The 20,530-nt window shown below is 41.1% G+C and overlaps 1 protein-coding gene across 1 annotated transcript; it reads right to left on the bottom strand.

Moving 5' to 3' along the window:
• Positions 1–466: 466 nt before the first annotated feature.
• Positions 467–7,152, bottom strand: LOC135079436 (uncharacterized). The gene is made up of 2 exons (XM_063974095.1): positions 5,368–7,152; positions 467–5,129 (listed from the first exon to the last, which is right to left on the bottom strand). Exons 1-2 carry the CDS (start codon positions 6,895–6,897, stop codon positions 5,004–5,006), a joined length of 1,656 nt encoding a protein of 551 aa, XP_063830165.1. The 5' UTR covers positions 6,898–7,152; the 3' UTR covers positions 467–5,003.
• Positions 7,153–20,530: the final 13,378 nt, after the last annotated feature.

A 20,530-nucleotide genomic window follows, 5' to 3' on the forward strand; every position in this document is an offset into this window, starting at 1 on the left:
TTGACCTAAACACCGAAAAGAGCAATATCACGCGATAACGTGCGATGCTGCGTTATTGTCACTAACATAAAGGCCATATTCGAGTAGATAACATTTATTAGTGTGCAATTGGAAACACATGTCGACGCTCCTCAAAGGCGTCATTTGCATGACATATGGGGGCGATTCATTCGGCACCGCACTTTTTTGGATATACTTTTTTTCTAGCGGAGCGAAAACTTGCTTTTAACGCCACTGTAAAACAAACAATGAGTAGGCAAAACGAATATGTCAGGGACACAAGGGACACTGCTTCCACATTAATTTGGCGCCCAACTTGTGGCTGTTCCTACATTTTTTTATGGCTCACGCGGCTAGTGAATCTACCTACATAATTTTAACTTTGTAGCATGCAGTTCTGATTTTTTTGAGTTGAAAAAGTCTGACAAAAAAGGTTTTAGATGAAGATCTGAAATTAAATGCGGTATTAAAAATATTCAATTTATTTTTATACATAACCCTTCAGAAGCTGTATAAAATTTCACTCGCGCCTACCATCAAGCCTTTGCTTACAATTTACCGCTAACTCTCACTAACACTAGAATAAATAAATAAAACATTTGCAACAAACTGAAGTGTTGATAGTTGAATATTAATTACTCTCCATTTAATATCTGTTGATTACAAAAATAATTATTATTACAGACATGATCGATCACGCAGTTTAATAATAGGTTTATTTACTGAAGATTTATTTACGAAACGAATAAATAAACAATACTATTATTGCTGCTAGTATCTATCTCTTATTCCATTTTACTGATCAAATCGTAGTGGTACATAAATGGTGGTGGGCATCATTGACATGACCACAACAGATTTTTTCTTTACTCAAATCAGCTACAAAGTCAGTTACAACACAAACAGTACTTAGTTAAATAAAATGCCGATTTTAACGTCTACTGAACCGTGCAATGGCTAAATTTTTATTTAAAAAGTTGCATGTTTATTTCCAAGACCATTTTCCTCATGTTGAGTACGTACAGTCGCCCATTTTTGTCCATGCACCATTTTTGTCGCAAAGTAGTACCTATTACAACGATATAAGATGCCGGTGTATTAACTAACGTGCTATCGTCCGTACATAAGTACTAAATATGGAAGCAAAAGCCCTTCTCGTTTAGCTTTAGCTAACAAAATGAGCAAACTTGAGCCTTGGCTTAACCGGCAAGTAGGTTGCCTAAGGTTCATTGATCTGTTAAAAGATAGTTATTGGGAGTTTTAAGCCTGCCCTTTTGTCCCTATGTCTGAGAGTCCTCCACCTGGACATAAGATCCCCTGGCTTACCCTAGAAGTCTTTAAATAGACTTCGGACGCAGGTTGGCCGTAGTAAGGATAATCTGGTCAGGTGGGGATTCTTGGATGGCTTAAACATGGAGTGCAGGTGCGGTTTTGTTCCCCAGTCGATGAAGCACCTGATGTCGTGCCCTGAGTGCCCAAGCATCTGCACTCAGGAGGATTTGATGAGTGCTGCTGACAACGACACAGACACACTTGTGGCGGAGTTTTGGGCTGACACTGTGTAGGTTTGTTGGCGACACGAAAAGAAGAAGAAGCTAACAGAATGAGCAAACTTGAGCCTTGGCTTAACCGGCAAGTAGATTGCCTGAGGTTCATTGACCTGTTAAAAGATAGTTATTGGTTTTGCATTAGGTACAGTCAGCGACAAATAGTTCGTGACACCCAAAGTAGCCAAAAAGTTAGCAACACAGGTTGCAGCACAACAGACTACATTTAAAAAAATCAAAATCTAGCTTTATTTTTAGCTCTATTTTTAAAAATGTATGTCTGTTGTGCTGTCGACTGTACAGTCATTGTCAAATAAAGAGGCCAAAAAGTTGACTACACAACCTCCTTAACAAATCTCCCCTTTCACCGAAAAATCCGGCAAAATGCTTATCACGCCAAGGGTTCTGTACCACTGCACAAGAGTATACCTTGCACAGTGTACTGAATTTAGTCAACTAGAGAACATACAGAAACCAAAAATTCTCAAAAAACAAGATTAAGGTGATGTAAATGTACCTTTGATTTTTGAAAGTTGTCAATTGTTTCAACCACTGCGCCAAATCGATCACCACTCATCAGTGTTTGATTTTGTTTGTTTATTTATTGCAAATACGATACAAACAAACTCATAAATTATAGTCCATTTAAGTTAAAATTCAATACAAGTCATATTTAGTTTTAAAATGAATTTATGTATGTACCTGAATACGGAACTGGACTTCTGAATAAATTGACAATACTCAATTGTTTATTGCATCCATAATGTTACAATAATAGTAATGGACGCTAATCACTTCCACAAATTAACTGGACTATAAATTCATAAGTATTTATATGTGAAAGCTTTCGTTCTAAAACAATTCAGTTTTACTTGTAGTCATAAGAAAAAAGATTGGAGGTAGATTTTAATTTTATTATTTAATGAGGGTATTTATAATGAAAGAAAAAGAACGGCGCGCGCGCACGGGACAGAATCTTTCTTTTTACCCGACTGCGCCAGAAGGAGGGTTATTTTAGACTTTTGTTCGTAATCAGCAAATTAGCCATTGACGGTACAGTGTGACAAAGTTCCATTAACTATCATGTGATTTTTAACTTTACTTTTTATTTTTCAGCGACGTCATATTTTGAACGGTAATATTGCAGTGCTGCTACGACGTTACTGCCTACGTATTTTAGAATTTCTAATTACTAGGCCAAATTTTAATTTACTATTAGTGGTTAGAATAAGATTTTCAGTGAAATTTCATAATAGACAGGCAGAGACTCGTAGAATCGTAGCACCACTGTAAAATTACAAGTAATAATACAAATAATTGCAAGGAAAGTAATTTTTCTAAACAACAAAAGCGTGCAAGTGCTTTAATTTATAAGAAAATAAATAAATCTATTTGAGTGTATTTTTTAGGTTTTTAAAATCACATTAATTAATACATAGATTATTTCAATAACGTTTAAAAAATTGCACGGATCCACGCGGAATGTGCTTGTTTTTAAAAGCAGAAAATAGTGCTTTTTAATTTAAAATCGATAGAACCAGGCAAAAATAAGCCATAATGGTTGCTTACATTAAATTCTACAACCACTGGACATAAATTTATAACAAATCTAAGTGCATTTCTATTATAACCAAATTGCAATTAAAACAATAAATGCAAACATTTGTTTAATAAAAATACAAAATACTGCTGTCGATTTTTACTTTCGTTTGGCAGATCCTTTCACAATATACATTTATTACAACTTGCTTAAATAACATAATTATTTTGAAAATGTTAGTGCTCATGAGACTAACATTTGTCCGCCATGGGATTCGAACCCATGTGGTCCATTACTCCAACTGCAAGGCCAAACAGCCATTAATTAAAGTGTTCTGAAAACTGAAAGAATCTTACAATATTCTCTTCAATACATAAATAAATATATTATTTTCATTTATCACTTTCTCTATGAAGCCCTCTATTATTTATTTACAAATGTTACAGAAGTGTCTAATTCCGTCAGAAGAATGCACTTTTTCTGTCCTATCTATTCCCAAATCACTGGAAGCATTTTCCTCACTTCTGATTTCGAGAAATCCTAGTAAAAACGACCTACTTTCATTTATTTTAATTCCGCGGATTAAAGCATTGTTTCTCAGACATTTATTACTATTTTTATTTTTTCTTTTATTTTAACAATAGTGTTAATTTGAGAAACAACCGCCTAAAGATAGCTCCATATTTTTTATATTTATATTTATCATTTCTCTGTTGAAAAATATTTACATAAAGATCTACATACATACATAAGATATTTTATTCAATCATTTACATCAGCAAACTACACTATCTATTCAACAAACACGCATAAGTCTTTTCTATTTAGAAAGGCAGGAAATACTTATAACATATTTTATTCTGCAAAACCGAAAATACAAAATTTAATTCTACCTCCAATAGCTTTGCAAACTTTTGAGTAACCATGAGGTCTGGAAAGCGCCCATTTTGTTTTCGAAATAGCACAGTTGCCATTACAACTATTCATTTTCCTTGATGACCCGTCGTTCATCTGATTTGACGCGTATACATAAATATATCAACATTATGAAAAGAAAAAAAGAAGATAGATAACGAAAAAGAAGAATTTTTTTTATGATATGATAACTTATAAATTGTCTTAATTTTTTTTTTATTCAGTACCTACATATCGAAAAACTTTTGACTTAGTAAAAGTCTCTTTAATTTCAGATTGGATACAATATGGGCGCCATACGTTTAGCTATGTTTTATAGTTTTAATCACTGTCCAATTTTATAATTTCCATTGTAACATTTTTTCTATTGTTGTAGTAACATTTACGAGTTTTTTTTATTATTCACAGATAAACCTACACTTTTCCAGCTCTTTTCTTCTTACTTTAATCATAATATTATGTAAAATATACATAGTTTATATAGGACTTGGAAAAATCCAGATTTGTGATATTATTTTGTTGACATTGTTATCTTCTTTGTTATAATAAAGTAGGTATCACATATTTGTATAAATATCAACTATCCATGAGTATGTGACAATGTAACATGGAAATGCTTTTCAGAAAGTAGATTTTGATATCTCAAATAGTCTTTTGAATATTGATACAGATGAATATTCATAATGTTAGGATCCAATAGCCAGATAACTGTCTTTAACATGAAACCAGATAACAATTAGACCTGTCAAAATTAAAGGCCACAATGCAGCAGTGAATACTAATACTATACATATTATAATTATCATACAATTTTAATATTTCAAGGCAGTGTTTAGAGTGTATTCAAAGGTTTATGATATAAGAACTTCAACAGACTAAATAAATAATCAACCCTGAATTTCACAATCAATTCTTAATCTTCAGTTGAAAACTTTTTAAATCAAAGACTTTGATTTAGGAAAAGTTAGTCAAGTTGATCCCTTACTTAACACTGCCCTCGATTACGATACCAGCTCATCCAGTGCTTTGTCCCTGTTGAACTCATGCTTGGCCAGTGCTCCCAGTACTCTTCCCTCCGAGAAACCAAGGTCCATCAAATCACCGAGTATTAAAAGTCCTTCGATCACCTGTAACAGTTTAAATATTGCATCAGCAAAATAATTCAAGTGATTAACTATAAACAATCATGTCTAAATTATTGTATGTATGTAATAGGGCAACTTAGTTACTATGCTAAAAAACAGCTTATTAGCAGCTTAGCTAGCACAGAAGCCTTTTAAAAACATTTTCAGGAGTGTACATGAAAAAGAAAATGTACAGTGATGTGAATCTATTTTTTAAATATGTTTTAAGAATACTCCTTACCTTTTTGTCATTATCACCTAAAAGGCCACAAACTCTTGCCACCCTGTCAAGTGGGAATCCCATTCCATGAATCTTTTGACACATACTCTGTTGCTGAGCTGGCAACTTATCAAACGGATTGGGCAGTCTCTCAGACTTCCTTCTACTTCTCCTTTCCTCTTTCTTGTCGCTGCTGAAAGAGGAACGAGGAACATTCTGGATGTTTTTAGGAGCAGGACTTGTAGTGCATGATCTCTCATTTGATCTTAATTTAGCCGATGCTAACTCTTCATTTAGCTCGCGAACTATATCAGGCACACTTCTAGATCTTGACTTAATAGTGCTTTGGGAGTTAGTTGACTCATTATGACTATTAACCGGAACAGTTTGCTCTGGTATGGTGCTGTAACCTGAGTTTTCTGGAGAATATGGTATTTGAGGAACTTGGAAATAATATGGTTGGGGTATGTAAGTGGAGCCATTCGCTGCTGGATTCAAATCTGATGTTGTTGGTAGTTGGTTGCCATAATATGTGGGATCCACTGTGGGATATGGATTTGTAGGAACATAATATTGGTAATTTGGCATGTACATATTCATATTTTCCATTGGCATAGGGTTATCACAGGTGCTTTCTGCTGGTACATAGTAACCATTTGAAACAGGATAATGTTGGGGCAAATACATGACACTTTGACCCTGAATTGGCTGCTCCATATTGTATGAATTAGGCAAATACGTCATAGCCTCCAAGTGCGCTTGGGATGCACAGTTAGGCAAGTTTGTATATGTTTCCGGCACATAGGTCTGTGGTTGACTCGTGGAGGAATCTCTCTGGCTTTGTAACACTTGAGCTAACAGTTCCATATCATTTATTGTCTTCAGTTCAACATTATCAAACGGACTCGAGGTATCATTTTCAAAATCTTTATAAGTCAACATGTCTATATTACTATACTGTGGCATCTTAGTTATTTTAGCAGTCATCTTTAACTCTTGCAAGGGATCTGGATCATCCAGGAGGCTGTTTTGATGGTAGCTCGTCTGCACCTGAATGGGCTGGAGGATGTTCGGCTGGGATTCTTGTGCGTTGCTACAGGAGGGATAGGTGAGTTCATTGGTTGTCTCTATTATCTCAGGGCTATCTTGTTTGTGGGTGGTATCACAGGTGTGCTCAGCCTTGTCGTCAAGCGACAGAGCACTGATCTCGTCGGTGCTAGGGTAGGACACTTCAGACACGCTCAGCTGCTTGAGCTTCTCCTCGGCCTCGGCGGCCGCGATCGCGTCCAGTTTCTTTTGTTTGGCCTCCTGCAGCAGCTGCAAGCGATGCCTCCACTCATTTTTCTTCGTCTCTTTCGCACTCCTGAGCTCCTTAAGCTTGGCGAGCACGTTCGTCTCGAAGGTTGAGCAATATTTAACGCTTTCGACGACATTTCTGGCTCGCTGTGGACATTCGCTTACGCTATAAGGCAATTCGATTGAAGGAGGTCGTTTGTACTTCTCTGATATTTTAACGGGAACGCCGTCCATGAAATCACCGAAATGTGACATATCAAAGTTGTTTGCTTGTGGTGGTGATAAAAATCAAACAATGAGACGACAAAGTTTGTTTCTATTGACTTTTTGCACTTTTAAGGTTACATAGTCCTTATTCAACGTCATCACTTAGGTAATAGGATTTTACACGATGAAAATTTCAAGGGTTGAATAATTTACATCTTCCATAATCTTTTAAATAAAATTTAAAGCCTTTTATTAATTTATTTTAATTAAAATCCAGATTTTTACGTGGGACTGACAAGACAATTTGACAAAAGCAAGTGTCAAAATTGACAAACAAACAAAGTAAGTTGCCAGGCAAAAAACACAGGTTCCCCGAATTTACTAAAATAGAATATAAATATTTTGAAGAAAGATTGGACACGAGAGAGTTTCTAGGTGACTGGCCTGCTACAGGTAGGAAAGTTTTGGAGGCACTTACTTGGCAACGCGCTAGTGCTATCCATGAGCGAATGGGATATCTGGATATGAGGGAGCCTGCGTCCTTGGTTAGCAGGCGCTTCACTAACGTGATTGTCCGCGCTGCGCATCAAACCCTCGGTATAAAGAGGAAGAGCCGGGACGTGGGTTATGAATGGTGGACGCCTGAACTAGACGATCTCAGGAAGGCAAACGGCGCTTCACGCCGTGCGTGGCAGAGGCTCAGGAAGAGAGGGGGCAGGGCGGAGGAGATTGCACGAGAGGAGTTTCATGCGAGTAGAGCGCGATACAGAAGGAGAAAGGAGGAGACGGAGCTCGCGTTCTTCCGGGGGCTTGCCGAGTCCGGCAACGAGGACCCGTGGGGTCTGGCCTACCGTGTGGCGAGTGGCAGGAAGCGTCCGCCCTCGAACGTAATCAACGGCACGAAGTTCGCCGAAGGCTTTGCGGGGACTGTGGACGAAGCCATGCACGGCCTTGTGTATGCTCTGTGCCCGGACGACGATCCGTCTAAGGACACAGAGTACCACAAACAGGTGCGGATCTCGGCTGCCCTGGTCCCCTCTGGCCCAGACGCGTCTCCTCCGTCCCTTGAGTATCTGCGAATCATGGTTAAGCAATTGCCCAACACCGCACCGGGACTGGATGGAGTGACCGCAAGAATGTTGACGCATGTCTGGAAGGCTGCATCGGTGGAGTTCCACCTGGTGTACGCCAAGTGTGTGGAGGAAGGTGTATTTCCGGATGTGTGGAAGGACGGTCGACTGCTCGTGCTGCCAAAAGGTAATGACAAGCCCCTCACCGACCCCAAGGCGTACCGACCAATTACGCTTCTCTCGATCTTGGGTAAACTGCTTGAGCGTGTAATGTTACACTGCGCGCCTCAGATCTCTAGCGGGATGTCGGACTGCCAGCATGGCTTCACCAGAGGTAAGTCGACAGTGACTGCGATCGACGCGATTACCGACACGGCCAGGGCGTCCACAGCGAAGTACGTCCAAGCTGTGTTTCTTGACATCTCGGGTGCGTTCGACAACGCCTGGTGGCCGATGGTGATGCTGAAGGCGAAAAGAGGGGGATGCCCGCCCAATGTCTATCGGATGTTGGCGGGATACTTCTCCGGACGCCGGGTTGGCTTAACCGTCGGCAGCCGGGAGTTGTGGAAAGTTTCCACCATGGGGTGTCCGCAGGGTTCTGTGCTTGGACCAACGTTGTGGAACGTTCTGTTGGACGACCTGTTGAGATCGCCGATGCCGGAGGGGGTGAGCATGGTGGCGTACGCCGATGACGTCACCATTTTGATTGAGGCGCAATCGAGAGCCAGCATCGAGTCGAAGGCCACAGAGGCCCTTAACATCGCGTCTGATTGGGGAGCCCGGAACCGACTGGGATTCTCTCCTGCCAAGTCGTCCATGATGACAATCAGGGGGAAATTCCAGAGGCCCCCAATCATCAAACTTGATGGCGCCTCGATCCGACAGGTGAGCTCAGGAACAGTGCTCGGCGTGGTGATCGATTCGGGTCTTTTGTTCACGCAGCATGCACAGGACATTGTAGAGCGCGCAGCCAAATGCTTCGGGAAGGTTTCGCGTGTGTCTGCGTCCTCCTGGGGCATTCGATACCCCGGTCTGCGCATTCTCTACCAGGGAACGTTCGTTGCCACGCTTGTGTATGCTGCGGCGTGTTGGTTTGAGCGGGTCAAAGTCCAGTCGGTAGGCGGGATTGTCCTGAGGGGGCAGAGGCCGGCACTCGTGCTGCTGACGAAGGCCTACCGGTCTGTCAGCACGGCCGCGCTCCCGGTCTTGGCCGGAGTGTTGCCCGCCGACCTCGAGGTGGAGTATGCTGGACGGACGGCTGTACTGAGGACGCGCCAGCTCGCGACCCTGGACGAGATGAGCAGTCGAAAACGCGATATACGGGATTCGGTGATCGTATTTTGGCAGCAGCGTTGGGAGCAGGAGACCAAAGGTCGTGAGCTCTATCAGTTCTTCCCGGAGGTGGCTGGTAGGCTCAGCATGCGCTGGGTCCAACCGGACTATGTGACCTCGCAGATACTCACTGGACACGGGTGCTTCAATAAAAGGCTGAGCGACATGAAGCTGCGAGAGGGGAGTATGTGTGAGTGCGGCGAGAGTGAGGAGGACAGGCACCACGTTCTGTGGTACTGTCCTCTGTATGAAGACCTGCGGTGGGAGATGCTGAGTGGGATAGCGCTCTCGGAGGGTTACGGTCCTGCGTGGTACCCCGATCTTGTCAGCTCGGAGGCGAACTTCGCGCGGCTGCGATGTTTCGCGCACGCGTGGCACAGGAGGCGGAACGGACAGACGCCTAGCGGCCAGGCACCGGATGGTGCCAACGTGCTAGTAGAGTCCATGCCCCAGAAGGGGGAGAGTGGCAAGGGACAAATGGACAAAGATTAAAGAACTTGTAGAGAGTCAAGAATTGCGCGCGGTGGAGTGCAATCTGCCGTAGGCAGCCGCAATTCCGCGCGCATCTCTCAAGATTCGGCCACAATAACCGCGAGGTTGGTATGGCCATGGGTGGTGGTGGGATTTGCCCGGCCCGGGGCTTACATCCAATAGGTATAGCGAGCTTCTTGCTGCTGCACACACAATGCACAATAAATTCACAACATAAAATATTTTGTGAAAACAGCGGGTTTGGACACTGTTGTTGACTGGACGTATTGTAAAAGTTCCCGCGTCTTCTCGATGATTCGATTCGAAACGAACAGCGCCCTCTCGTGGCGTGTTAGCGTACTCATTATTGGTTGACCAAAGAGTTTGAAATATGGGTAATAATGGGGATGCGTAGTACATGTTTAATTTAAATATCTAAATTACCTAGAAAAAACTATATGTACCTACACTATATTATAGCCTACAAACTTGGTGACAACCTGACAACAATAGTGATCCTTATTCAAGGGGGAAGGTTAAGGAACAAATTACCAAACAACGAAAAAGCGTCTTATGTGAACCAAAAATTCAGAAAAGCCTTGGAAAAGCCTATAAAATCACCTTTTCCTTTAGGGCTTCCTGCAAGATTCGTGTCGTGATTCTTAAAATGATTTCCCTGATTTCCCTAAAAAATATCATTACATTTTACCTACATTTTATGGGATATCTTGTAAATATTTTTTGTCATGTGACCAAAGACATAAAAATACTATGTATTGTACTTATTGTAATTATAATGACTGTAATTTATTAACAGCCTTTAGTTAATAAAAGTGTATTTGGTGCCGGTTGGTGGGCACCATAAAACATCTTGTGTCAGACTTCTGTAGAGATTCTATAAAAATATAACTCGCAATAAGTTTGATAACGTAGTTTATTTATAAGCTTAGACACAGATACATTTTTACTTCCACAATTATTTATAATTGGCGGGCGAGTTTTATAGAACGAAGTGTCATCTGGCGGCAGCCTGACAAGACCGTTTTTATGTTGGTAAGCGAAAGCAGTGTTGCCAACCACACGATGACATTTCGCTACACCACCCCCCCACGGAGTAAAAAGGAGAATAAAATTATGAGTATTTAGGTACATCTAAATTACAATTATGTTTAACAATAATGTAAGGGAGTAGTGTTCATACAAATAAAATAAGTGAACTTAAAAAAAAAAAAAAAAAAAAAAAAAATGTTAACCTACAACAATTGTACAACTGTTGTATTGTACTTATCTACACATCACAACACGTGAGAAAAGGGAAAACCAAAGGAAACACAACACATTTAAACTATGTTACATACATTTGAAAATAAGATATCCTTTGTTTTTATGACTTTGAATGTACTACAAAATTATAATAAAAGCCTATTTACAAATCTAAAATAGTCTTAAATCTAACCTTTCGACCAGATCGAGTGGTTATGGGTTGTTGGGGCAAAGTATCTACAGGGCTAGGAGGTTGCATAGATACTGAAGGTTTATTAGGGATAGGGGTGGTGGGTTTAGGAAGGCTAGAGTTAAAATCGGATGAAATATACGCAGGCTTAGTACGATCGATGCTAACTTCTTGTTCTTTGCCAGATACGTCAATGGTGATGGTTTTGTTATTCCGTTTTACTACTTTATAGGGACCAGTATATGGTGGTTGAAGAGATCGACGTACTGTGTCATCCCGTAGAAAAATATGAGAAGCTTTTTCTAAATCTTTGAAAACAAAAGTCCTTGGATTTGAGTGTCGAGTCGCGGGAGTGGGACGTATTGCTGCCATGATTGACCGCAGACTAGCGATAAACTCCTCTGAGGTTTCCTTAGGTGAGCAGTCGGAAATCAAGAGTTCTCCAGGAAGACGCAATGGTTCTCCATACACAAGTTCAGCTGAGGAACATTCTAAATCTTCCTTAAGAGCCGAACGTATCCCTAATAGAACCAAAGGCAGGGCACGATACCAAGAGTCTTGGTGGCACATAAGAGCTGCTTTTAACTGTCGATGAAGTCGTTCCACCATACCATTCGCTTGGGGATGATAGCTGGTGGTTCTTATGCGTTTAGTGGCAGTTATAGACATCAGTTTGCTGAAAAGCGCCGATTCAAACTGCCGGCCTTGGTCTGTGGTGATGGTTTCCGGTACGCCAAATCGAGCAATCCACCCGTGAATGAGCCGTTCAGACACTTCTTCAGCAGTGATACCGACCATTGGAAAAGCCTCAGGCCAACGTGAAAACCTATCTATTGCTGTGAGGCAGTAAGAATATCCATTAGAAACTGGCATAGGCCCTATAATATCAATATGGATGTGTCGAAACCTTGCCGTTGGCGTGGAAAAAGATTCCAGGGGAGAGAAAACATGGCGGGTAACTTTGCATTTTTGACATGCCAGACATTCTCTTGACCATTGCCGACAGTCTTTGTTCATCCCAGGCCATAAGTAACGTTCCGAAACCAGCCGTGCGGTAGCAGAAGTACCCGGATGACTGAGGTTGTGGAGGTGGTTAAAAGTTGCTCGACGAAATGAAGATGTCAGGAAAGGTCGAGGTTTGCCAGTAGACATGTCACAATAAATTTTAGTGTTGGTTCCTGGAACTGCTACTTTAGATAATTTCAGGCTCGATCCACTTTGAAGTAAATTAGCTAGCTCAGCATCGGATTCTTGGGATTTTTCTAAAGATTCAAAATCCTGCCCTAGCGCAATGGCGTCAACACGAGATAAGGCATCCGCTACCACATTATCTTGACCCTTGACATATTGAATATCAGTAGTAAACTGAGCTATAAAAGATAATTGGTTTAATTGTGGAGGCGGAAGTTTTTCTCGGCGTTGAGTGAAGGCATAGAGCAAAGGTTTGTGATCCGTATACACTGTTGCATGCTGGACTTCTAGAATATGTCGAAAATGTTGAACACTTTCGTATACCGCTAGGAGCTCTCTATAGTAAGCTGGTAATGCAGCCTGTTTGGGAGTCAGTTTTTTGCTGAAGAAAGCTAAAGGTTGCCATTCTCCATTGACCTTTTGTTGAAGACAGGCACCAACGTGGGAGCTTGAAGCATCTGTAAAAAGGCCCAATGATGCCTCTTGATGGGGGTGGGCTAAAAGAGCGACAGAAGACAAACTTTTTTTACACGCTTCAAAATGTTGTAACAATTCCGATGACCATATAAATGGCTTCGCACCTTTTCCACCAATAGCTGTCAGCGCATCAATAAGGGGTGCTTGATGCTGGGCTGCATTGGGCAAAAATCTTCGATAAAAATTAATCATCCCTAGAAACCGTCGCAGGCCCTGCACCGTCTTTGGAGGTGGAAAATCAACGAGGTCCTTGATACGGTTCTCTAGGGGAAGAGTACCCTCTGCATTAACTGTGTAGCCCAAGAAAGTAACTTGCTTCTTTCCCAAAACACATTTTGTTGGATTTATCACCATCCCATAATCATGAAGCCTTTGAAAAAGTATTCTGAGATGTTCTTTGTGTTCCGACATGCTCTTTGAAAAGATGAGAATGTCATCAACATATGCAAAACAAAAGTTCAAACCACGCACCACCTCATCTACGAACCTTTGGAAGGTTTGTGCCGCATTCCTAAGTCCAAAGCTCATGAGAGGGAACTCGTAAAGGCCAAATGGAGTTGCAATAGCTGTTTTGCACACGTCGTCTGGGTGGACAGGAATCTGATGATAAGCTTTCGCTAAATCCACGGTACTAAAAATAGTTGATCCAGCCAAATTATGGCTGAAATCCCCTATGTGCTTTACGGGATAAGAATCAGGAATGGTGCGCGCATTTAGGGCGCGATAATCCCCACACGGACGCCATGATGAGTCCTTTTTGGGTGCCAAATGCAATGGTGAGGCCCAAGGACTATTAGAAGGGCGTGCAATTCCACACTTAACCATTTCTTCAAATTCTTTCTTAGCAACTAAAAGTTTCTGAGGAGCTAAACGTCGGGGACGACAGCTAACCGGAGGACCTTCGGTTGTCAAAATATGGTGGACCGTGTTGTGTTTTACCTGTGTTGGGAGACCTGGAGGACGAGTGAGGTCTGGAAATTCTCGTAAGAGATCCGCGAAAGGAGAGTCGTTTTGAAAAATGGCTTTGACACTTTGCTGATGATGAGACGAGACGCTTGCTGGCGTTGTTAGCCCTGTACTACCGTCTCTTAGAAGTTTATGTCGACAATCAGGTAAAAGGTTATAATAAGCTAAGAAATCAGATCCCACGATTGCCATATCTACATCTGCAATAACGAAATTCCACTTAAAATCACGTCTTAGTCCGAAATTGAGAATTAACGTGCGACAACCATAAGTATTAATTGAAGAGCCATTAGCTGCACTTAGCTGAAACCCTGTGGGTTTGTGGTGAATCTTCAAGAATTTTTTTGGAAATATACACAGATCAGATCCTGTATCGAGTAAAAACTGTACCTTGCTATTTTTATCCGTGATGAAAAGACGGCGACTAGTATAACTGCAATCAGATGTCGCCATCACTGATTGCCGTCTTGATTTCCCGAAGAGGACCAGGAACACGGTTCTATGCATTTTTTAGCCTTCGGTCCAAAACGATAATGATACCAACAGAAAGGTCGTGCTCTAGATGAAGATGATGCTCTAGAACCCGAGTTCGAGCGAGTTCGCGAGAAGTCCCTTCTTGACTTATGCTGGGTAGAAAGAGCGGCTACCTGACTGCTAAGAGTTTGCAGTTGAGAGGTAATTTCGGCTAAATCAAACGCTTGAGAAGGCATTTTAACAGCACTTACAGCGATTGGGGACACTTCAATGATTTTATCTGCAATTTCTGCAATTTTGTCCAGGGGCAATTCAGCTTGGGTGGCTAAAATGGCTTGAATATTGAAAGGTAAACGATGTAACCAAAGTTCTCGCAAAATTGTATCATCTGAAAGAGTTTTACCTGCCAGAGATCTCAGATGACGAAGGAACTGCGTTGGCTTGCGGTCTCCTATTTCCTCCCCCGAAATGAGTTGTCTAACTCGCTGAGCTTCCGAAATCGAAAACCGACTTATCATTTCTCTCTTGATCCAATCGTAACGCTGGCCTTTAGGTGGAGGGTTTGTGACGAGGTCTTCAACCTCATTCGCTAGTCTGGAGTCAATCTGGGCTACAACATAATTATATTTAGTCTCATCGGCAGAAATCTGAGATAAAGCAAATTGCGCCTCTATATGAGCAAACCAAGCTGCGGGACGGTCTATCCAAAATGGGGCCAATTTTGGGCTGATTGCTAATGATTTGGGGACATCGCTTACTTGCGGTGAATCTGCAGATGGTTGCGAGGAAAGCCTATTTTGTAAATCCGCATTTTGTTGCAACAGTGCGTTATTCTGAACTAAAAGTTCTTCCAAACGATCTTGTAATACCTTAAATTCTGCCATATTTCAAACGTAGTTAGATTACTCTTAAAAATAAAATTATATAATTTATGAGAAAACAATTAAAGCGAAGAAAAAAAAACTTTTTTTGTGCAATAACAAAACGCAGAATTTTGAATAGCAAGAACAAAACTCTTTGAAAAAAATAAAAACTTTAAAAAATTACAAACAATAGACAATGTAAACACACACACAGCTGTTCAGTTGTAGGGACAATGGCGGCAAAACAAAAGACACCAACTATGCCGTACACATAATTATGAACTACAAAAACTATTTATTACGTATGCTACTACTTGCATGTCCTTTTCACTGTTTCATGAACAGAAGTCCTGAATCTTGCTTGTTTACGTAGTCTGATTGATTTTAACTCTTGAAACACTGGATGTGGGTTTGGTTACTTGTATTACTTGCACGGCCGAAACCCGTCCATTTCATTCAGCCGATGTTGAAGATGAAATCCAAGGCAAACTTGACTGTGTTTTAACTTCGTAGCATGATGTATTTACAGTGCTAATTGCAATAGTAATTCGAAGCACTTGTATCCTCGTTTCATGGTCAGACGCGTCGGGGTCACCAATTTGGTGCCGGTTGGTGGGCACCATAAAACATCTTGTGTCAGACTTCTGTAGAGATTCTATAAAAATATAACTCGCAATAAGTTTGATAACGTAGTTTATTTATAAGCTTAGACACAGATACATTTTTACTTCCACAATTATTTATAATTGGCGGGCGAGTTTTATAGAACGAAGTGTCATCTGGCGGCAGCCTGACAAGACCGTTTTTATGTTGGTAAGCGAAAGCAGTGTTGCCAACCACACGATGACATTTCGCTACATGTACAGTCACAGAATGAAAAGGTTCGTCAGTTTTCAAATTGATTCCTTCAACGAATCGCGAGCACATATCGATACCTCTGGGCTCAAAGGTCGTAAAGGACAAAATACCGAAAATGAGTTATTTATACAGTTTTACTCAGAATTTCATTCTCTATCGATCTGTATATTTAGTTTGTCGAAAATCCCAAAAAAAGTGCCTTTACGACCCATCATTTTTGATAAGCTTGTTGGAAAGTTGGAAACTTTTTGGTTAAACGCAAGCATATTTGAATATTTGAATTTGGCACTCCGCTGTCAATGTAAGGTTTCCAGACTTCTGGATCAATCACTCGATCTCATGTAGTCTCTGTGTGCTGTATGTTCTAAAATAAATCCGTGGTAATCTTCGTGGTCTTTTCCTTCTTACGCTCCAAACTCCAACATGGTAGCAGAGCGTAGTTGCAAGAAGTGAAAAGCACCCATATTTCCGCGAAATTGGTCGTACATCGCGCACTTGGAATTATTACCGTACCGGAAGCGGCGAACGGTATTCAAGATGGCTTCGATGGGAATCGGTCAGAATTGCATTGAGAGACTAAAGGGGGCAGAAAATTACTCCACGTGGAAGTTCTCGATGCGGATGGTGCTAATCCATGAAGAGTTGTGGGACTGCGTAGAAGCGGTGGCCGACGAGGACAACAAGAAGAAGGATGATAAGGCCTTAGCGCGCATCGCGCTGTCCGTGGCGCCGACCGTAATCCCGCATATACGCACTGCCAAAAGTGCCCACGAAGCGTGGACAATACTACAGAAAACGTATGAGGGACGTGGTCTGAGCAGGAGATTGGGCTTGCTGCGGAGTCTCTTCAATACGAAATTATCTGAGTGTGGCTCAATGGAAGTTTACCTGAACAAAATAAAAGAAATTTCACATCAACTGAGTGAAATTGAATCGCCGCTGGACGACGAACTCGTTGCGGTGATCATACTGAGTGGGCTCACAGATGATTACGACCCGCTCATCATGGCGATTGAGCACTCATCTTCCAAGCTAAGTACGGAAGTCATCTCGACTAAATTACTTCAGGAAACCCAAAGACGGGAAGAGAAAACTGAAGAAACGGCACTGATTACACAGAGGAACCCAAAGTGCTTCGGGTGTGGTGCCAGAGGACACATGCTGCGGAACTGTCCAAAAAGGAGTTCAACGTCCAAAGAACAGACCTCCGGGGACGAGCCAAAGAGTCAGAAACAGCAGAAGAAGCCATGGAAGAAGAACAAGGCTAATCTGTCGGCACTCTCCGTGAAGGTGAAAAGTGACGTGTGGTACATAGACTCTGGGGCCACAAACCACATGTGTAATAGTGAAAAAGTGATGGTGAAGTGCGATCGTAATAAGGTTTTTAAAGTGAGCATTGCAAACGGTGAAATGCTATCGACCGCGGGCTTAGGTGAAGTTCAGGTTCGTTTAAAAGACTGTGTAAGGACACTAAGTGAAACTTATTACGTACCCAACTTAAGTACTAATCTATTATCTGTCAGTGCTTTGACAAAAAAGGGTTATGTTGTCAAATTTGACAGAAATTCTTGTATTATTTACAATGGTGATGAAATTCTAGCTACTGGTACTCAAATCAACGGTGTTTATCAACTCGACACGGTGTCAGACAACGCCAGTACTGTGGAACAGGAGTGTACCATAGTGGCGTCGCCAGCAGTAGACACGACATCCCATGATTTGTGGCATAAGCGTCTTGGTCATCTGAACTCGAGAAGTATGCAACTTTTACAAAAAGGTATGGCTAATGGTATTTCTTTTAATAATTCGACTTTTCAGCAATGTGTGTCATGTGTTGAAGGGAAACAGAGTAGGCTGCCATTTCCCAAAAAGTCGTATAGTAGAGCTACAGAGGTGTTAGGTCTAGTTCACACTGACCTTTGTGGTCCCATGCAACAGCCATCTCTAGGGGGAGCTAAATATTTTCTTAGTTTCATTGACGACTACACAAGGAAGCAGTTTGTTTATTTTTTGAAATTCAAACATGAAACTTTTGAATATTTTAAACAATTCAAAGCTCTTGTGGAAAATGAAACCGGAAAGAAAATAAAGGTACTTAGAAGTGATGGAGGCGGAGAATATATGAGTTCTAAATTTCAGGCTTATATGAAGGCGTGTGGGATCAAACACCAGAAGACCATACCAGGCTGTCCACAACAAAATGGCGTCGCAGAACGAGCTAACAGGACTGTGATGGAGAAGGTCAGGTGCTTGCTGCGAGATGCTGGCCTCGGAATGAGATTCTGGGCTGAGGCGGTGAATACAGCGGTTTACCTGAAAAACCGAAGTCCTACGAAGGCCGTTGCTGGAGTGACACCTGAAGAGAAATGGACAAATAAAAAGGTAAATCTAAACCATTTAAGAATTTTTGGTTGCGTCGCATATTCTTTATTAAAGAATAGAAGAAAGCTAGATTCGAAAAGCAAACCGTATATATTTGTGGGATATGAGTCTAAGGGATATCGGCTGTTAGAGCTACATAATCCGACAAAATGTGTCTATTCTCGCAATGTTGTGTTTTTAGAAAATAAATTCTCTAATAAAAACATGTCAGATGATGAAAATGTTGATCAACACATAATTGTTGACTTCAACAAGAGTTCTGTTGAAATTCAGCAATCAGAGTCATCCAATGAGAGATCTGATGTTTCTGATGACATGAGATTATCACAGGAAGTCAGCACGAGCACAACAGAAGACTCTTCTAGCGATGACACAGAAAATTGCTTGGATGAAACCTATGTTCCAGGTGAAGACTCTATTGCTGAGGCGGAGATGTCAACAGACACTTCATATGAAGATGTTCCGGAGTCTCCTCTGCTGGCCAACCTTGTGGGATCGGTCGACGGCTACCCCGACGAACCACGTACTGCAGCCGAGGCTCTGAGTGGAACTGATTCAGACAGCTGGCGGAAGGCGATGAATGATGAGTATAATTCATTCAATAAACTCAAATGTTGGACTCTAACAAAGCCTGAACCAGGTCGTAAGCCTGTTCAATGCAAATGGATCTTCAAAAGGAAGTATGGTGCTGATGGTGAGTTATTGAAGTATAAAGCTCGTTTGGTTGCCAAGGGATACACACAGAAATATGGTATAGATTATCAAGAAACCTTCTCGCCTGTGGTTAGATACTCTACACTCAGGATGCTTCTGGCAGTAGCGGCAGAGTATAACCTTGATACTGAACATTGGGATGTAAAAACTGCATTCCTGAATGGTGATTTGGAAGAAACTGTGTATATGGAGCAGCCAGAATGTTTCAAGGTGAAAGGTAGTCAAGGAATGGTATATAAACTTAATAAGGCTGTTTATGGACTTAAACAGGCCTCCAAATCTTGGTATGACAAGATTACCAAGGTTTTATGCAACAAGCTGAAGTTCAGTCAATTGAATTCTGAGCCTTGTGTTTTCTCGAAGTCTGAAAATGGATTGATGATGATCATTGCATTGTATGTGGACGATCTAATTGTATTTTCATCTCCAGGTTTTCCAGACAGGGATAATATAAAGAAAGGATTGCAGGATGAATTCGAAATCACTGATCTAGGGCCAGCTCAACACATACTTGGGATGAAGTTGATGAGGAAAGAAGATAAAATTTACCTCACTCAGTCAAACTATATACAGAAGGTATTGAAGAAGTTTCGAATGGAGGACTGTAAACCTATTGCAACACCCATGGAAACGGGACTGAAACTTTGCAAGGAACCTAAAGATGAGACCTATGACTACAGAGGTTTACTTGGTTCACTGATGTATGTGGCAGTTTGCACGAGACCTGATATAAGTCATGCCGTAAGCTACCTTAGTCAATTCAACGATTGCTTCGGAGAAAGTCACTGGAAAGCTGCGAAGAGAATTTTATGTTATTTGAAGGGTACTACTAATTTTGCTCTTGTGTTTTCTAGGTCGGGCATGGATATTTCAGCTTATGCTGATGCTGACTGGGCGTCAGACAACATGGACCGCAAGTCATACACAGGCTTTGTGTTTACTATTGGTAAGTCAGTCGTTACTTGGGAGAGTCGCAAGCAACGTACTGTTGCCTTGTCCAGCACTGAGGCGGAGTACATGGCGTTGTCTGACACATGTAAGGAAGCTCTATTTATTAGAAAGTTTATATGTGAGATTTTTGGTACCATGCCTAGAATAACAATTTACAATGACAATCAATCTGCTATAAAACTATGTAAAAACTATATGTTTCATTCTAGAACTAAGCATATTGATATTCGTCATCATTTTATTAAAGAAATTGTAAACAAAGGAATAGTTGAAATTAAATATTTGTCAACTGTTGTTATGTTAGCTGATGTGTTAACTAAAGCACTTTGTAAAGAGAAACACAATAAGTCTGTGTGTCAATTGCTAACTTTAATTTAAGTTACTTAATGCTAACAATTGAATTAAAGCTAATTGTAACTTAAGTTTTTTTAAATGTTAACTTTGTATTTGTGTTGTGTTTCTTTAATGTTAAGTGTTTT

Source organism: Ostrinia nubilalis, chromosome 16 (genome assembly GCF_963855985.1).
Source record: "Ostrinia nubilalis chromosome 16, ilOstNubi1.1, whole genome shotgun sequence".
Lineage (NCBI taxonomy): Eukaryota > Metazoa > Arthropoda > Insecta > Lepidoptera > Crambidae > Ostrinia > Ostrinia nubilalis.

Coding starts and splice junctions, on each gene's coding strand:
- LOC135079436 (XM_063974095.1), bottom strand. CDS start 6,897: ATGTCACATTTCGGTGATTTCATGGACGGCGTTCCCGTTAAAATATCA. Junction 5,130..5,367: donor TAGGTGATAATGACAAAAAG/GTAAGGAGTATT, acceptor AAACTGTTACAG/GTGATCGAAGGACTTTTAAT.